At 41.7% G+C, this 19,740-nt stretch overlaps 1 protein-coding gene across 8 annotated transcripts in view; it reads left to right on the forward strand.

Moving 5' to 3' along the window:
* KCNMA1 (potassium calcium-activated channel subfamily M alpha 1) overlaps nucleotides 1-19,740 on the forward strand; it is a 544,144-nt gene that overhangs the window by 480,236 nt on the left and 44,168 nt on the right. For all 8 annotated transcript variants that reach the window (XM_077930638.1, XM_028729135.2, XM_077930634.1 and 5 more), the window contains 3 exons: nucleotides 6,072-6,195; nucleotides 10,782-11,006; nucleotides 12,991-13,183. In XM_077930638.1, coding sequence (XP_077786764.1) covers nucleotides 6,072-6,195; nucleotides 10,782-11,006; nucleotides 12,991-13,183 — 542 coding nt within the window. The remainder of the gene's footprint in view (nucleotides 1-6,071; nucleotides 6,196-10,781; nucleotides 11,007-12,990; nucleotides 13,184-19,740) is intronic.

Below are 19,740 nucleotides of genomic sequence, written 5' to 3' on the forward strand. Positions count from 1 at the left end.
CCAAAGCACGAATAATCAAGTCATTGAAAGCTTTTAATCTGCTTGTCATATTAAGAGTTTTTCCCCAGTAAGCAAAGCCAATATAGCCTAACGGTTATATTGACTATGATCTTAGCGACTGTCTCTTGGTCTCAGTTATCCATATGTGAAATGGGAGCCTGGAGTGAATGAGGATTAAATGCATCTTTTGCATTCCAATAGTTCTCTTAGTATGGTGATTATGATTCTCAATAACTATGATTATTGGGTAGGAGGGCTTTTTTTAGCTGATAGCCAAAAGAAACCATGACATTTTACTTGCTAACTTGAATGGCTACAAATATTTTTACCCCATCTTTTCCCCATGAGAGTAGGATGCATAGGATTCCTAGATAGCCAAATACTAGTCAAATCCCACCCCTGCTTAGCTTCAGAAAGATAAATACATACTTACAAAACTATTGGCTCATTTGGAAATATAGGAGATGGTTTCCGAGGTGAGGTTATTCTCTGTAGCAACTCCCAAAATGTGGAACTCCCTCCCTGTAGAGTTTCATCAAGCATCCTCATTATATAGTCTTCATCAGATAAACTTTTTTACCCTGGTCTTTGACAGTTAATATTTGTGTCATTTATGTGGGATATATTGCCTGATATACATTCTTTGGTTTGTTTTAAGCTGTGTTACTGGATTATAATATTGTATGGTTAAATGAGTATAACCCACCCTGGGACCTTGTGGTGAAGGGCAGATACAATAAATAAGTAAAAAAGCTCATGAATAAATAAATACTGGCACTTCAGTATACAAGAAAGGCATCAGCGTATAGGGTGGGATTCCCTTAATGAGTCCCATCAAGAGGAAGTCTGCACAAGGACTATTGCCTGTGCTATGTGGTTTTCCCCTGTCCCTCCCCGCTCCTCCAACCTGTGCCCACAAAATTGGCCCAGTGGGGCAGGACAACCCTCAGAACAGCACACAGGGGGAAGTGTGGGGGAATCATTTTGTCTGGCAAACTGAAAAGCTTTTGTTGACAAAACACTCAACGTAGCACAATGTTGGGAATGGCTAAATTTTGTGGCCGTTCACTCCATTCTTCCCTAATAATAATAATTTATTATTTATACCCTGCACATCTGGCTGGGTTTCCCACCAATTCACTAGTTGTGATAATTTCTAGGTGGAGGATAATAACAACAACTCCAAATGGCTGGAACAACACAAACTCATTCATATGTTGTCAGGCTCTATTAATACTGTCATTTTGCAAGTTGTGCATTTGGTATGAACTTACTGAGAGGGGGGCGGGCTGCAGAGTGAAAGATCCTCTTAAGAAGCAGGTGGGTGGTTGTTGTACAATAAAGTAGCTGTACAATAAAGTTTATATAAGACAAACACAATATGTATATTGTAGCTTAAGACTGGATGGGAGAGCCTAGGGTAACCATGGGTGAAGCTTGTTCAGCGTCAGATAACATAATAGGCATTTGCTAGCTATGTAGCAACTTACAATATTTTTATTTAGGCAAGCCTATGTAGATCTTGATGTGTTTTAAGTTCTTTTATTGGCAATTGTTGATGTGTTTTTTAATTGAGTTTTTAAATGAGAACTTGAATATCTCTTGTAACCTGCCTTAGAGGTTTTACAACAGTCAAGTGACATATAAATTTCCTTGAATATACTTTCCTAGCAGAGGCTTTAATGCAGGCATAGGCAAACTCGTCCCTCCAGATTTTTGGGACTACAATTCCCATCATCCCTGACCACTGGTCCTGTTAGCTAGGGATGATGGGAGTTGTAGTCCCCAAATATCTGGAGGGCCGCGTTTGTCTATGTCTACTTTAATGAAAGAAATCCCCAGCAGATCTTCAAGCAGAGACTGGCTGTCGATCTGTTGAGGATGTTCTAGGTCTTGATTTCCTGCACAGAGCAGGGGAGTTGGAGTAGATCAGGCATCCCCAGCCTGTGGCCCTCCAGATGTTTTGGCCCAACTCCCAAGATCCCTAGCTAACAGGACCAGTGGTCAGGGATGATGGGAATTGTAGTCCAAAACATCTGGAGGGCCGAAGGTTGGGGATGCCTGGACTAGATGATTGACTCTCCAACTCTGATTCCATGAGCAAGACTAGACCTTTGACTCATAAAGTGTGAGCTGCCACCCGAAATTTCAGTGGCATAAGAACACTGGACCATCCTTTGATTTATGCCTGCTGTTTATTCAGCAACAAGTCTTGCTGAGTTGGGGCCACAAGCCTTAATAGCTAATTGCCAGCAGAATTACAAAAGCACACTGTTGATTCCTTATCGTTTTGCATAGCAATTTCACTCACTGTTTTTATGCAAATGAAATTGCAATAATTCCACCCCCCATCATACTGCTATACGCCACACCAATCTCCAAGCAGATCCTTACCCTGGGTACAGTTTCCTCGGAATGAGGGACAGCTGAGACTGTGGTGTCTTTAGGATATGTGGTTTATTTACATTTAAATACAACCTGAGCCCACAGGAGGGGCTAATAGCATTAACACTCCAACGAGGTCTTGCTTCTCCCATAGCCACAACCTTGGATTCAAGCAGAAATCAAGCATGTCTCTCCTTCTCCGGCTTCTGCCTGCCGTCTGCTTCTAGCTCTCACACACAACTCTGGCCTTTGTCCTTCTAAACAACAGCCAGTTGAGGAAAGGAGTCGCACCCATTTGTCCTCTGGCACAGAGCCACTTCCTTTGTTACCTTAATGACCCACATTTAAGCCAATAGCCCACCAAGAAGCTGCCTTTGCTATTCCAGCAATTAAATCCTTGCTGGATCCAGGAATTAGAGGGGATTCAGGCATACAGCCCCCCCTCCAACTCAAAACAATACCGTGATTACAATGTTGCAGGCAGTCTTTTTTTCTAAAAAAAATGTTTAGGGGTACTCTCATTTTCCTATTCATATTGAAATATTGCACCTCAATGAGGCCAAACTTAGATTCACAACATGTTTGGGGGTATGCGTCCCCCTAGAAAAAAAAAACACTGGTTGTGGGGGCATTTGGCAATTCTCATCTTAAACGAACAGGACCCCCATAATTATTATTAGTATTTATTACATTTCTATTGAGCCGTTCACCTGAAGATCACAGGGCAGTTTACAATATAAAGACAGTGAAATATATACCAGAGTGCTAGAATTGTGGAGAGCATGAAAGGAATGAAACAGAATTTGAACTGGGAGCGGGGGAGTGAATCCTTTTCATTCTTTTGACTTTTCCCTCCATTTCCAGGTCAGTTCAGAAGAAAAGTTCCAGAGTTGAAAACGCCAATTGAATGTGTTTAGAGTACTTGTAAATGGCTGCAAGGGGAGCACTGCTCTTTAAAATATAATGCTGGCTATCTCACAGCAGGTTTGCTGGAAAAGGGATTTGCGGTTTTGCTTTAGGCTGTTGTCTTCCAGGCAGGCTTTTTGGGTTTGCAGCTGTAGCATGGCATTTAGTGTCGCTCTTGAGTTTAATTGATGATAAGTGGCATTATATGCTCCGCAAAACCCTGAAAAGATTGTACTTTCCTCTACGCTTTAACTCAGGCGCACATAATTTTTGCCATAAGAACAGAGAAGCTATTTATATGGCTAGAGATATAGATGTGAGAAAAGTAGCTTGGTAGCTTTTCTGAAGCGTGTACAATTGATTTCTGTTTATTTCCTTGCACGAAATTGTGGATGTTGCAGTGCGTTGAAAACGTACCGCCTCTGGCCATCGGGGTTAAAATAATGATCTTAATTACTTACAAGTGGGGTCTCCTTCCCGCACCACCAGTAAAGATATTCACAAGCTCCCACTTTGCAACTTTGCAGCAATGCAAGTTTTACTCTAAGCTGTACTCATTGATGAGCACACTTGGCTTGAGGATGAACACATTCATTTTATTTGGTCAAAATCCGGTGCAAGCATGCAGGGGGTGCAGAGGGGAGATAAAGATGAATTAAGAGCAACTCCCCAAATGTTATGCGATTACACATTAACCCAGTGGCTTTCATACTTTCCAGCTAGTTTCAGAAACACTTTTCGCATCAATATGTCTACTAAGAAACTTAAAACGATCTGCCACAGAACCTGTGTGTGTTATAGAGCATTTTGTAATAAGTTCTAGGGTGTACACTCAGTTTGCATGGGCCATTGACCAAGCTTATGGGACCCCACTGTATTGCTGCAGGTGAACTTGGAGGATATCATTAAGTGCACCCACCCAATCCCCCCACCCTAGGACTCTGCATTGCAGGAGGGAATTCGTCATGGCAGACAATGTATTTTCCAAATAAGCTTTTCCACCATTACAGTTCTTCTCATTGAAAAATCCTTGCTATGTTTCCAAGGAACCTCGGGACTCCAGAACACAGTTTGAAAACCATTATGCTAGTCCAATAAGCTTCAACTCCACAGAAGGAACTGGTGAATATAGAATTAAGTGACTTGAGCCATCCCTGGGGGAGTGGGACAAATTGGTTTCCACAGCCCACCCACCCCCATTTTTCAAGTGGGGAGTGCATTAATGTGGTGCCGGTGGCCACAAATAGCAGCCCTACTGCCTGGGAGGTAATCCCAAACACCCAACCAACATCTGGGCAGGACCCACACATTCACCTGGAAGTCCTTTTGCAACTCTTGAAAAAGCAGGCATGGGAGGAGGAGCAGGGATCCTCTACAGAGTGCATTGAAAAGGTAACTTGCAGCACTGCAGAAGGAAGAGAATGGACTAAAATTGTAAGAACCTGTGGCCGAATACAGCTCCAACCATCCTCATTGACCACGCTGGCTGGAGCTGATGAGCGCTGGAGTCTAAGAACCAAGAGGGCTGCAGGTTCACCATCCCAGCTATACAATTTACAAATCCGATTAGCTCTTCAGAAATCAAAATTAGAATGCATCCTGCAAAACAGAAACGTTATGAATAATGGATGGAACTTAATTTACTCAAACTTGCATTGGTTAACCCCTCTTGTTCATGGATCTAAGAAGTTGGATTAAAGATGTGAGGGATCACTCTATGCATAATGTGCATTCATTGTAAAGTTGACACCTCAGAATTTGCCTAAGGGGTGACATGGAAGCAGGTGGAAGAGCAACATTGTGCCAGAACACAACTGGAAAACTCATTAGCACATATGAATATGGTTCATACGGCAAGGTAGGGAGGGTACACAGTGTGATTCACCCTGGAGCCCACAACCCCCGAGCCACAGCCCTCTGTGGGGTAAGAGGTACACTTCAACAGTTTTCTCATCTTCCTTCTGAGCTGGGTTGGAGAAGGGGAGGGCTGTCAGGGTGGTAGAATTCTGGAAACTAGCATTAAATCATTAAAGCTGGAGACTCAAGAGGGCATGATCAGTGTGGCATGTTGGGAGTGGACATTGTGGCAGATGTAGCCTGATTTTACAGGCATTTTTTTCCTGGCCTCTTTTAAATATGTGAGGACGAAGCACACTATTATTCTTATTACTGTTATTATTTGGTTTTGTTTTAGTACAAGAAATGCTTTGAAGGTTGTTGCAAATGCTGTAGCTGTCACAGAAAATGGGCATTGTTGTTTAGTATTAAAATCATGTATTCTAGATGTGGGCATTTGTTAGTCAGTTTGCTGTAAAATGACATACTGCTGAATCTTTAAAGGGCTTCAGTTTGGAAAAGCAAAATATGATTGGGCAAATTGCTAAAATATTTAAAGTGCAGCCTGTTAAAGCTTTTACTTCGAAGAGCGTCACGTCAAAAGTTGTATGCGGTAAAAGCAAGCAATTGGCTTCCCATCCTCATGCTAGTCAGTTAGCATGGGGGTTCTGTAGCTATCCCTTCCACTCCGCTGCAGATGCTAATAGAGACTCTTGTGATGTTTATTTGGAGGAAGGAATGAGGACCATAAGGTGAGGGAAGGACTTGTATTTCATAAAAGGTTATTGTGAGGTTCTTTCTTCCCCTCTCAATTCCCCAAATTTAAATATAACCTCATCTTTCTGTTATTGTCTTAAAAGCAGGTGTGTCAAACCATATTACAGGCACTGCTCCTAGTTATGGCTTCCGTTGATATTAACCGTGACATTTTTCTTCTTCCTCAGACACGACCCCTTATTAATACCTGGCAATGAACAAGTTGACAACATGGATTGCAATGTGAAAAAATATGACTCCACAGGAATGTTTCATTGGTGTCCAGCCAAGGAGATTGACAAGGTTATTTTGGTGGGTATCTGCAAGGAAGGAGCACTTCCCAAGTCGTATCATACTATCAGACTGCACTCTGTTTTGTTTATTTCCTTGCGTATAACCAATCCAGTGAGTAATGAACTTCAGGATGAAGGATTTATGGACTGTAGGCTGTGTGTGCCTTAGCCAACCCATTTTCCTGACTGTTGGTAGGTCCACAGATTTTTGGTGGGTGTAGACCCCTGAGGTTTCCTGTTCCTTGTGACTATTCAGCAGCCATTAGTCCCACTTTGCTGCCAGGTTCTGCTTTTCAGACTGCCTGGTGTCATAATTTACCCCAGGGTTAGATTGTGCTTATCTTCAGTCCTCTACCTTCATTGCTGGGAGCAAAGAGAGAGAGGGAATTGTACGTGCAGGTAGGAAATCAAATGACCACATCTTTAGTTGTCCACATGATAAATTGAGACCATTTAATTATAGGTTTCTTAATTAAATACAAATAAGTCATTTGTTCTACGGAAAACCCATAAGGTCAAGAGATCCTTTAACACCCATGTTTTGCCATGGACGCTTTATAACTATGCCACTAACATGATTGAGCAACGTTGGCAATATTAAAGTCCAATTCAGAATCAACATTTTAAATGTGATTTATAAGTTAGCTGATTCATCTACAGCTAATCTGATCAATGCTGCAGCCTTGATTACCATAATGCGAACGATTATGTTACACTCAGAAATATCTGTGGGGGCCTTTGAGCTGTTCTTCTGCTAAATGCTAGTTGATTGTGAAAGGAAGTTTCCATAGATACAGTACTGAAATTCTCTTTTCAGTCCAGTCCAAGAGCAAAGTTCAAGAACTTTCATTAGATTAAAATAAACAGGCAAAGCCTAGATGTAACAGCTGGCCTTTCAGAATCAGGTGAGGGTGCAAAAGAAAATATTTCTGCCTTGCATCTCACAACAGCCAGCGTGTTTATTCAGTTTTGGTAAGCTGTGTCCACAGTTTCTCACACTTGCAGGGCCATTTTAGACATTACAAGAAACATGAGGTTGCTGCTGAAAGCAGCATTTCCATGTTGAGCGCTACTCCTCTTTATGTTGTGATGTTGTGACATTATCTGCTTGCCTGTCCCTTGGGTGACTTGGAACAAGTGATTCTATACAGGTTACAGAGGCAGAAAATTCCAGCACAAGAGTGCCATTTTTGGAAAGAGCCCTGTGTCTTCCGTAACATCAACTTCTGTCCTCAGCCCAACAAGCTGAAGTGTAAAGCTGCTGCTCTTGCTATCCGAGTCCTTAATTTGGGCTCTCTCCATCTTCCTTTTATTCCTTGTGGGGCCAGCCATCAAACTGACTCAACTAATTAAATATAATCAAAAGGCCTCTTCTAGTTTGTTAGGTTCAGTGAAAGTTTGTGCCGTTTATGTTCGTGTGCTTGAATCAAAGAGTAGCAGCTCCACATCTCATAGACAAAACTGATGATATGTGAAATGAACTCCCTGGTGTGTCTTCACTTTGTTGTAGTTGATGCAGCTTTTTCCAGCGTCTGCTTCCTCAAGATTTCCCTGTACCACTAAATGGTGCAACCAATAATGGTGACAGCTCTGGTTTAGTCTAACGATTGGTAGACAAAACCTTGTTCCTCGGGCTCCTCAGGGAGTTTGTATAATAACCATGACATTGTCTGGAATTGCAATATTGGCATTTAAGCAATCGATAAAGCAGTCAATTCCACTGAGTAAATTGTTACGAATTTGATTCAAAACTGTTTAAATTGATATGCATTCCACAGTGTTCATTAGACCACCAGAGACAACTTTTCCTTGCGTTCTTAAATAACTGAGGGCGACAGATGTCAGCTAGAATATTTTAAATATATTTCAAACAGATATGACGCTAATGACCTTAATGTTCCACTTCAGAAAGTTTGCATGTAAAATATATATATGACATTGGGGGTGGCCTCCTGATCAGGATGTGACTTAACATTTATTCATTCTATTTGCACATGGAAAAGGGGTGTGTGAGTGTGAGAGAGTCCTTTCATAGCAACTCAACAAATAACAAGTTCAGCTTACTATAGTCAACATCTGCAGTGCTAAGAACTTTCATGGACAATATTGACACAGGAGACAATGTTAAAACAATGTGTGGTCATACTACATGTGATGATGGCTCTCTCATTCCGCTTTCAACCTTCTAAAGAAAAAAAAATGTGTGCCTCAATCCCTAGTTATTTCAGTTTAATACTATAGTCTGATTATGTCTATCTTTTTGGCAAGGGGTTCACATTAGAAGAGAGTGCTGCTATACCTGATTGGCTTGTATAGAATTGGTCCTTGGGGTTGGGGCCATGTTCCCAATGGGAGATCCACGTCTGCCAGAGAATGGCTACAAGGAATAACCACATGTGCAGCCAGGATTACATTTGTTGTTGTTGTTGTTGTTGTTGTTGTTGTTGTTGTTGCAACAGTTCCATCTAGGACACAGGTTGTGTGCAACCCAGTTGCACACAATGGATGTGCATATACAGTTCTGTCTTGTGCATCACTTATTGGGATCCTTGCCATGATATTTCCCAGGTCTTATTTCATATAATAAAATTTAATTATATGTCGCTTAATTCCTCCCTCCCCCCCAAAAAAAATCCCTCTAAGCAGTCTACATAAAGTAGTATAAAAATAGTATAAAATATTGATGAGGAAATGCCAATAAAGCAAGCAGTCATTAAAAACAAGTAGAAAATTATAAAGATATAGATGAAATGAACTGTTTTAAAAGGAAATATACATAATAAATTTGCATTTGAGTAGGTTGGCTGAAGCAAAAAGGTTTTTAAGCAGGCTTCGGAAAAATATAACAAAGGCAGCTGCTTAATAGTAACAGGAAGTGGTGGTATTACACTAGAAGTCTGATTCCTCACAAATGCAAAACAAACATTCCAAATCCCATATCCACAAATCTAAGTGATTGAATGGGCCTGCGTGGGGTAAGCCAAGCCTTTAAGTTAACTGGTCCTAAGCTGTGAGGACTTTATATGCAGGCAACTCCCCATTTATGCAGGGGTTGTGTCCCGAGGTACCATGTGCACGTAAGCCTGCCCCACCCGCTTCCGGTTCCGAAAGGGGGCTCCCCCGGGGTTTCAGGAATGGTTCTCTCCAACATGCCAGGGATTTTCTGCATGCGTAAAGGTAAAGGACCCCTGACAGTTAAGTCCAGTCACAAACTACTCTGGGGTTGCGGCGCTCATCTCGGTTTACTAGCTGAGGAAGCTGATGTTTGTCCGCAGTTTTTCCAGGTCATGTGGCCAGCATGACTAAGCCGCTTCTGGCGAAACCTGAGCAGCGCACGGAAACACCGTTTATCTTCCCACCAGAGTGGTACCTATTTATCTACTTGCACTTTGACGTGCTTTTGAACTGCTAGGTTGGCAGGAGCAGGGACCGAGCAACGGGAGCTCACCCCGTCCCGGGGATTCGAACCGCCGACCTTCCGATCGGCAAGCCCAAGGCTCAGTGGTTTACACCACAGCGCCACCCACTGTATCACTAAGCTTCTAAAGGATGAGATAAAGGTGGCAAGTGCCCCATAATCGTCATTACAGCTGTAGCAGTGTTAAGCCAGGACTTCACTGAAAATGTTTTAAGGATAGATTTGAAGGGGAGAAGTGAGAGAGAGAGAGAATGCCACATAGCCCCTCCAAGAGGAGCAGAGTTACTTAATATTCAAACAGTCATACGTTGTATATAGCTTTGGGATAGGATTTATCTATCCTAGCTAGGCAGTAGCCACTATTACCGAGTTTTGGCACTGCCCTGTAATTGAAATCATTATCTGTACAATTTTGCGGCTGCTGATTGAGATTGAAATCATGTATTTAGTTTTGCTCTGTGTGTCTGCCAACAATGCAAATATGCGAACTGCGGTAAATAATACATAGAAATGTGGGTGCTCATGCACACACATTCCCTGGCTGGTTGCTCATTAAACTGACTAAGGCAGAAGACATGGGCTAAGGCTACTGTTTGCTGTTCTTTGCTGCCTATGCCACCCTTGCAAGGAACAGGATAACGGTGATCAATGTGGTGTGTTAGTAGAGCAGCAATGGTCCATCAATTCCCATTGAACATCAGATTGCTAGCAATAAATCATGCATTAAACCCTAAGTAATCCCACTCAATTCATAAGATTTATATTAGGGCTGATTTAGACATTTCCTTTTCTGTTGAGGGATCACACTCCTGTGAATGATTCTTATGTCTGGATATGCTTGAGAATATACTGCATGCTGGGAGTTTGTTCATCTGAAGGTGGACCCTGAAATATGTGTTTTGTAGAGAATCAACTATGGCTTGTCACATATGTCAAAGTACCCCACCCTCATCTTGGTATTCTGATGAGCCCTATTCATGTAGGCCCCCTTGCATTCAATGAGGCTTACCATCAGCAAAATAAGTATAGGAGGCCTAAATATTAAATTTGGAAAGCACGTCTCAGCTCCCAAGGCCAGACTTTACACACACACACACACACACTTGCTTGTTTGTTTGTTTGTTTACCCCTCCTCCTAATTGTTATTCTTTATTGTCCTCCTTACTGACTTTGTTTTGCTTTTCCAGACTCGAAGCGAAGCAGCCATGACAGTGTTAAGTGGCCATGTGGTGGTTTGCATATTTGGTGATATGACATCAGCGCTGATTGGACTAAGGAATTTTGTGATGCCGTTAAGAGCCAGCAATTTCCACTACCATGAGCTTAAGCACATTGTGTTTGTGGGCTCCCTTGAATACTTGAAGAGGGAATGGGAAACAATGCATAACTTCCCCAAACTCTCAATCTTGCCTGTAAGTCCAAAGATCACCTCTTTCCTTCCTTCCTTCTTTCTTTCTTTCTTTCTTTCTTTCTTTCTTTCTTTCTTTCTAATGCACCAACTGAACAGAACCACACTGGCTTTGATCTTGGGCTTCCTCTTCTTTTAAAACTCCTATTCGGTTATAGGCCTCAGGACTTGGCCTTTCCCCTGTTTGTTGTATCTGTGAAAACTAAGCCCTGGGAGACCTTATTAGAAGAAATTTGCCGACGTGCTCAGTCCCTCGTCAAGGATGAATTTCAGCTGCTATCAAATATGTTAGCTATGTTATCTATTGAACACTTGCTTGAGTGCCCTGCATGCAGCCAATTTTGATGTTATGATTTTTTTCTCTGACAGCATGACAGTCATTACTTATGGCATTATTTATGCCTATGAAACCTTTGGAAACATTTTTGTATTATTTGTCTATCTACCTAATCTATCTGCATCCATAAAGACCTTTGAAAGGCTGGCCTGCTGGCTCTGCTTTATTTAACAGCCTGACAGTGGCATTTCATCTTTTTAAGGAGGCATACAGTCAGAAGATATGAATTTCTTTCTAACACAATGAGTCCTGAACTGAAAGGGCCCCAATTCTTCACTACTTGGTGTTGCCATTTATGCCTGACTGCTAACGATAGTGCAAATTTCTATTAGGTTGCTGTTTACACCCAGCAAACAAGGTGCAAAGCAGCAAGAGAATTGCAATGATTTCCACATCAAATGCTTTGCATTAATATTGTCTGTTTTCTTTTATTTCTTCTTTTGTGCCTAAAAGTAACAAGGCTTTAAACCCAGCTTGTCTATCCAAGTTGCTTGTTACTTTTCAAAGCTGCATCTATCACGAGTGACCTCGCTGTCCCAAAACACAAGGCAACTAATAATTACTAATGTATCGCTCTATCATGCCTCGTTTCTCCAAAGTGCTGGGCATGTCTAAATGCACATTCCTGTGCTGCATCCAGGGCGAATCGTGTCACATTTTCAGATCTGTGTTGGCCACCGACCCTCATCCATGCAACATTTGCACACCACTGTGGCTAAGAAGGAAATAATGCTAGACTGTAAACACTATACACTGGCATACATTGTGGCCTGCCGAGTGGAAGCCCCCTCAAAAACACTAACATTTGATCATGCATCAAGTGGCTGGAATTTGGCCCCTTGCTGCGGTTCATATGCATGCATATGTCATTGCATCAGGAAAGGCCCGTCAAAAAATTGATGTCTGCCACTTGGAACAATAAATGCATTTCCGGGGCCGTCTCACAGGAGCCACAATGGTTTTGCGCATCCCTTATTCCCAAGTAAACATTAGTCCGAAACTTATACACATCCATAAGACAATTACATTACAAAATATTGCTACATTCTGATGGGTAATTTTGCTCCCAGAAGAATAGGCACTGAGACAATTCCTTTTTCTTTGTAAACGGTTCAATCGCACCATTTTAAATGACAGTTTGTTGAAGTACATGGGGTGGGGGCTGACTAGAATTACACTTTGTTGGGTATTGCTTCAGCTAGTGTGTGTTTTCCTTGCATTTGTGTGTGCAGAGCATTCTTCCCCCCAGGTTTAGCATGGCCCAATATTCAAGATACTTGAACACACCCCTTGCTATGCTTGGAAGGCAAGAACTTGCCACACAAGGCTGACTGAAATCAAGGCAATTCTGAACTGCAGACAAGATGCAGAGCTCTGGCAACGTTCCTGCTTCTTGTTTGTTAGTAATAGCTTGACTGAGTATTGAGACTTAACGCTAAAATGCTGCCATCAGCACCAACTACCCTTTAGATTAGCACATTCCTTCTATTCCCTGGCACATAGTTAGACCAGCTTAATGTCAGAGCATAAAAAAGATACTTGTTAAATAATTTCCCAAAGCTCCTTCTCAGTATTTAATTTGTTTTTTTCCATTTCTTCCTCCACCTCCCTCCCCTTTTCCTCTCTCTCTCTCTCTCTCTCTCTGCCGAAGGGTACACCATTAAGTCGAGCTGATTTAAGGGCTGTCAACATCAACCTCTGCGACATGTGCGTAATCCTGTCAGCCAATCAGAATAATATTGATGATACTTCGCTGCAGGACAAGGAATGCATCTTGGCGTCACTCAACATCAAGTCTATGCAGTTTGATGACAGCATTGGGGTCTTGCAGGCTAATTCCCAAGGTAAGAACTGCCCTATAATACTTCTCTATAGTGCCTACAGGGGACAGGACCTGGCAGGAAGAATATCCCTCACTCAGTAATTCAAAGGGACCTTACATCAGCTTGCTTGACAGTTAAACCTGCTGATTGGTATGATGGGTTTTTAAGGGACGGTCGCAACACCACACTGTTTGCACACACACACAAAGGCAAGTTTGGGCAATCCTAGCAAGGGAGAGCGAAAATTGACTGAGTGGTAGAATTTTATTTCATTTCCCTCTCAGATGGGTGATTGCTAAATCTGTAGCATTCTGCAGCCTCCAAGTTTATAGCAATGAAGTCACATTGCTATACATCACATAGCCAGAGGTGGCTTGTCCTCACGCTGGATGCAAAATGGGATAATTGCAAATGTTCTCTGACAAGGGTGTTTGCTTTGTCCGCAAGATAGCAGCCAAGTGCCACACGGCACAATAATAACACCTTTTAAATGATGATAATACTTTTTAAAGGCAGGGGGAAAGAGAGAAAAAAAGGAGGAAAGAATGGAAAGTTTGGCTTCATAGAATGCACATGAAGATTCTCACAATTTATCTACAATTCTACATGATTTCTTCATGAATGCAGTCCTTTGTTTTTGACCCCCACACTATTCACCAATGCTTTCCCAAGGTTGGATAAAAACACTTATGAAAGCAAAACAAACACCCTTTAAAATTATAAGGCACAAATAAGACTGGGCATTTCCTGTGCGCTTCCTATCAGATCCCATTATTGCAACACAGAAAAAAGCAAACCAATAAGAATTATGCAAAACAAGTAAAAATGTCTGTATTTTGTGCATTTCTTTTATATGTGTTTTTGTTATTACCAACCCTGCCTTGAGGTTGCCTCTGCTTTCCATCCTATGAAATTATATATATATAAAATCTCCACCCTCTGCTAACACTCCAGAAGCAAACCCAAATATATAAGGCTCAGACTGATATAATATATCAGAAGTGGATATAATAATTGAAGTTTTAATGAGACACCAACAATAGTAAACATACGTAGTAATTGTTATTGTTTTCAATATCCCACTTTTATATTCAAAACAAAGTTGCTTATGGAGAGAATATCTATGCAGCACAGTAGCAAAGGCCAATACTGCTCTGTGCAACCTTATTTATTCTACTTCCTGGTTCCTATATCCTGCAGTCCCACTGAGAGGCTGCTCACAATGTAATTGTATAGAAGGAACCACACCCTGTATGAGGCTTGGACAGATTAGAACACTTTCCCTCCACCCAGAGGAATTTGCATTGGTATATTGAAAACCTGCCAAAACCACATAAGGAAAACTTCCTATGTGTCCTTACCCATTCTGCTGTGTTATGAGCAACCACCAACACATCTATAAAAGGAGCTGTGGCGTTTGCCTCCTAGGTGGGTCATAAGGAAAGGGTTAAATGAGTGTGATGTGACTGCCCAGTGAGAATGCAAGGGGAGGAGTAAAAGTTAGAGAGGGAGGTTTTGAAAGTCAGTTGAGGTCTGGGAATTGGAGAAGGAAGAGGGAGGAATAGGCAGTGGGTTGGACGAGGTGTATTGTGAGAGAGTGAGAGGAATTGTTAGGTGGAGTCAGATAGATAGTTGGGAATAATCAGTTTGAAGTTGTTAGGAACTAAGATTTAAGAAACTGTCAAGAAAAACTAACTGAAACCATAAGCTTGTTCCTGCATTTAAAAATAAACTTGATTATTTGTTTATGTTAACAACTGTCTGGACTCCGTGTGTCCCCGTGAGAAACGGAGGCATGAGAAGCTTTTAATGTAATAATAATAATAATAATAATAATAATAATAATAATAATAATTTATTATTTATAACCCGCCCATCTGGCCGGGTTTCCCCAGCCACTCTGGGCGGATTCCAACAAAGTATTAAAATACAGTAGTCTGTTAAACATTAAAAGCTTCCCTAAAGAGGGCTGCCTTCAGATGTCTTCTAAAAGTCTGGTAATTGTTCTTCTCTTTGACATCTGATGGGAGGGCATTCCACAGGGCGGGTGCCACTACCAAGAAGGCCCTTTGCCTGGTTCCCTGTAACATGGCATCTTGCAGTGAGGGAACCGCCAGAAGGCCCTCAGCGCTGGACCTCAGTGTCCGGGCAGAAGGATGGGGGTGGAGGCGCTCCTTCAGGTATACTGGAACGAGGCTGTTTAGGGCTTTAAAGGTCAGCACCAACACTTTGAATTGTGGTCAGAAACATACTGGGAGCCAATGTAGGTCTTTCAAGACTGGTGTTATGTGGTCTCAGTGGCCACTCCCAGTCCCCAGTCTAGCTGCCGCATTCTTGATTAGTTGATGGGCCTCTTTGAAACTGATTCAAGCCAGTGATGCTGTTTCCATCCCAAGGCAGTATAGCAGTTTGCCACCTGAACGTTTGAATTGACTCTGAACTTTCAAGCCGGGCTCTGTAAGAACAGGGGCTAGAAACATGGAATTTTGCTTTTGCTTTCAGAAGATATCAAAATAGAGATGCTTAGATATTCCCACTTCAGTGCAGAAAATCCAGTGTAACACTGAAGAAACTGATTGCTTGCTTGTGCAAGTGGTCTACTTTCAGGTACATTGTAATAGGGGGCGGAACTCACAGAAGACACAATGGTGACTTTCATGAGCTGCAGATTGATCTTTTGAATTTATAAACTTCACTGTAATACCTAACTTGATTTATATGTGGAACTGAGAGAGGCCAGAAACAGACTGTTCCATTGATCTACAGACAATCTGTTCCTAGGTCACAGTTTTTAAGAGGGCCTGGGCAACAGTTCATGCTCCGAATTGGGAACAAGCAGTAAGCCATTCGGCTCTGAGTGGGAATGGTGCTGAGATACTTACTCTTTAAAATTCCAAAGTACCCAGTAAGGAAACACTTAGCTTCATGGAGGTTTGTGCCACTTACGTGTGCACTACTTCTGATCTCGTTATTGTGCTTTCACAACAGAACAGTAGATTTTCTTGAAGGATCTTAAATACCACGGTTCACATTGTCAAAAGCAATTAGATCAAAGGGGTGGCATAAACTTTGCTGCAAATTGTATTTGGAGTGACAGTTTTCTCTGTGAGATGCAGTTTTAGTGTAGAACCCAGCAAAAAGCCCTTCTGCGCAAGCCCCGGTTGAATATTAATGTCAATGGGGGGCTTGCTCAGAAGAGCTCCCCCCTCCCCACAGATCCTGTCCTTAATATACAGGAAGCACAGTGGCGGTGGCAGCAGCAATATATATATGGTGATCCGATTTCTGCTGATCAGCAAAGAGTGCCTCCACTTTGCAGCTCCTTACTGGCGACTAAGTGCTTTTATTTACAGAGCCGGCTGTCACTTTCCTTTTGCTTAAAAGTTTGTGCATTATTTATCCTGGGAAAACATTTCAATTCACATCATTTGGTACAAACCCTGACCCACTGCTAGGCATAGCTTTCTGCTTTGAAATGCAGGGAAGCTGAAATAGCACCAAAAGCAGTGGCAGTGACCATGTAGGGCCGCCACCTCCTTATTCTTTCTGTCCAAGCTTCTATGCTTTTAACAGCAGATTGACACCCATAAATATTTTTAGACAGAACCTGGAAAAGCCTCACCTGCTTGTTTTCTGTAGAGAATAACATTGGTGGCAGTCCTCTGGCCATATGAACCTGAGGGTTTACTCACGTGTACATCTACAAATATAGACAGAGAGATCAAACTCAAATGAGTTGATGAGCCAAGCAGTCCACCTGATAGGTTATATCACAAGCCAATTTTTCACTTGACAATACATCAGTTTTGTTGAGAGGTATCAGGAGGAAGCAGCAGAGCTAGTGGTTAATTTCTGTCCCTCGCTATTGAATCTCAATGTGCTGTCCTTTATTGTTTTGTTTCCTCAAATCCTATTGCAGCCGGCCTTCCCTCTAGCTTTTCACCACTTTTTCTAAGGGACAAACTCAATGTTACATCAGAGATACATCAACAGTCTCCCAAGAGTTTTTCTTTTATGGAACAGCTGCCCTGGGAGGCTGCCGTTTTAAGCAGAATAAAGGGGGGGGGGCAGTGGAGACAGAGTCTCCTAGTCTACAGAAGACAGTTCCTATTTGAAAGGAATCTGCCTGGTCCAAGCCCACATAAAAGATAAAGACCCCTAAGAAGTTGAGAACAGGGACATTGAAGTTTGCCCAGTTAGGACCTAGCCAGCAAAGTGAGCTGCGGTACCGGCTCACCTGGTCACAGCCCTCCCCACTATTGTATTGAGATGTATCCTATTTCAATTACAGCTATCATTTAATAATATGCACTTTTTAATTTGTTTATTTATTTATTTATAAATTAGCATATGTAAAGCTGTATACTTTTTTGTGGAGGGGGTTGTGGGGGGAGCATGTCTCCTGCCACTTATCTATTCCAAATCACCTGCCCCAGCTGTAGGAGAGAAGGATATGGAAATACAGGATTCCACCCCAGCCTTCTAATGAGCAAGAATGACATAGGGAGAGATGGATTTTGACTGAGCAAGGAGCTGAATAGTTAATCAACCTCTCCACTCCTGCCCTTGCTCATATCTTCAAAGGCTGCTTTTCAGTAAAACAAAACACCTGTCTGGAGATGGTTCACTTATCTTGGGTGTCACACAGGGTCGAGGACCCTCAGACTCATGGGCCAAATGCAATTTCAAACTGCTCTGCCTGGCCCTGGGGCTTCTCCCCACATCACCCACTCCCCAGTCTGTACCCCTACCAGTATTCTTCTTGAGTGTTTTCGCCTGGCTGGAATGTGTCCTTGAGCTCTGATAATAACTCTTGCTTGCCTGGCTGGAGGATTAAAATAGTTCTGATGCTGTTTTGAATACCATTTCCTTCCTCCTCCTTTGCCTGCATATTTTTGTCAATTACATCACAACATGTCATTGTGATGTGAGGTCACCTGATGTGAGGACTCCATAGCAACTTGTAAACAAAGAGTAGTGGGAAAACTAAGCTGAAGACTGTGAAGACAAAGGAGGAGGGAAGATGGTGCCCAGAAGTGGCCACTAAGAGAGGGAACAAATGGGTGACAAATAGCATTCAAATAACACCGATGTTAAGTGTGAGTATTTTGCAGTAAATTGGCTGCACTAAATGTGCTATTTTCAATGAAATATCAAAATCTGAGAATATTTGTTCCAAGTATTTAGAAGATTTTCTCTAGGTTTGAAGCATTTAATGATTCTAAAAAGCATTGCATAGACTGAACTGGTGAACTGGTATCAGAGTTCTTTGGCTTCCATGGATATTCTTTAGATGTTTCACTGAGGAATTTCAGAGAAATTGTCTTCTTGCTTTGACTTTACTTAAAATTCCAGTGGAAACAGTTTTCCCGCCCCTGCTGGGTTACTCACCCTCCTCTGCGTGTTTATACTCCCCGCCCTCTTTTTTGGGGGGGCTAAATGAAGGAAGAGGTGTGCCTGTATGTGCACCCTGACAAGTTAAACTGCTTTTATATAGATTGCTGGGTACATTATATTCTTGTATGATAGTGAGGGAATCTGTCCCAACCATAATTTGTCAGTTTCACCTCTGTTAAACCAGCCCAAAGTTAGCAGGGTTGCCATCAAGTGTTTCAACAGCTGTTTATAATCTTAACAGTTTATTCTGAGGCGGTAAATCATTGTCAAAGCCAAATAGTCATTTCAAAGACGTTTTATAAAGAACAACAGGGTTTCTCCAGGCTTTTGAAATGAGCATTAAGGAACGAACACCTTTGAAACTGAGAAGTTCAACTAAGCAAACTTAAAACATACAGTCCCATCTCCTATTTAAAATCACTTCATAAAGGGGACCCCCTTTGTAACATGTTTGAGAAGCGGGGTTCCAAAGACTAATAAATAGGTTGTGTGTGTTTTTAAGTGGCTAATTATTTCAAAAGTTAATGAGCAACATTCATTAGAAGAGCTGAGTATCCACAGATTGGACTGTTGAAGCATTTTCTTTGCTGATTTATGAGGGACAGCAGAACATCCAGAACTGCGAGGATTGCTGGTGGCCTTCGACATTTGCTCCACATAGTTATCTGCTTTAGCTATAGATGTTATAGATATAAAACATGGCCCAGAATCAGTCAGTTACCAAGATAATGATGATGATGATGATGATGATGATGATAATAATAATAATAATAATAATAATAATAATAATAATAATAATAATTTAATGTATGAATTGCCTTTTAAATGTCTCTCAAGATGATTTTCAAGCATAATACAAATAATAGTTTTTTAAAACTGGAAGAAACCTGAAGATAGGTTTTTAAACAATACACAATAAATAATGTAGCTTTCCAACAGGTTCTAGTTTGAGCAATCTTGAGAAAAAGGCAATGTTCCAGTAAAGATAATTGCACTTATAGTGAAAATACACACGCCACACAGTTGCATGTTTGTTTTACACAGGATTTTTAAAAATGAAAGACAGCTATGGGAGGTCACAGTCATTAGCATAGCTGTCAACGTTTCCCTTTTTTAAAGGGAAATTCCCTTATTCCGAATAGGATTCCTCACAAGAAAAGGGAAAAGTTTACAGCTATGGT

The sequence above is a fragment of the Podarcis muralis genome, chromosome 6 (assembly GCF_964188315.1).
Source record: "Podarcis muralis chromosome 6, rPodMur119.hap1.1, whole genome shotgun sequence".
NCBI lineage: Eukaryota > Metazoa > Chordata > Lepidosauria > Squamata > Lacertidae > Podarcis > Podarcis muralis.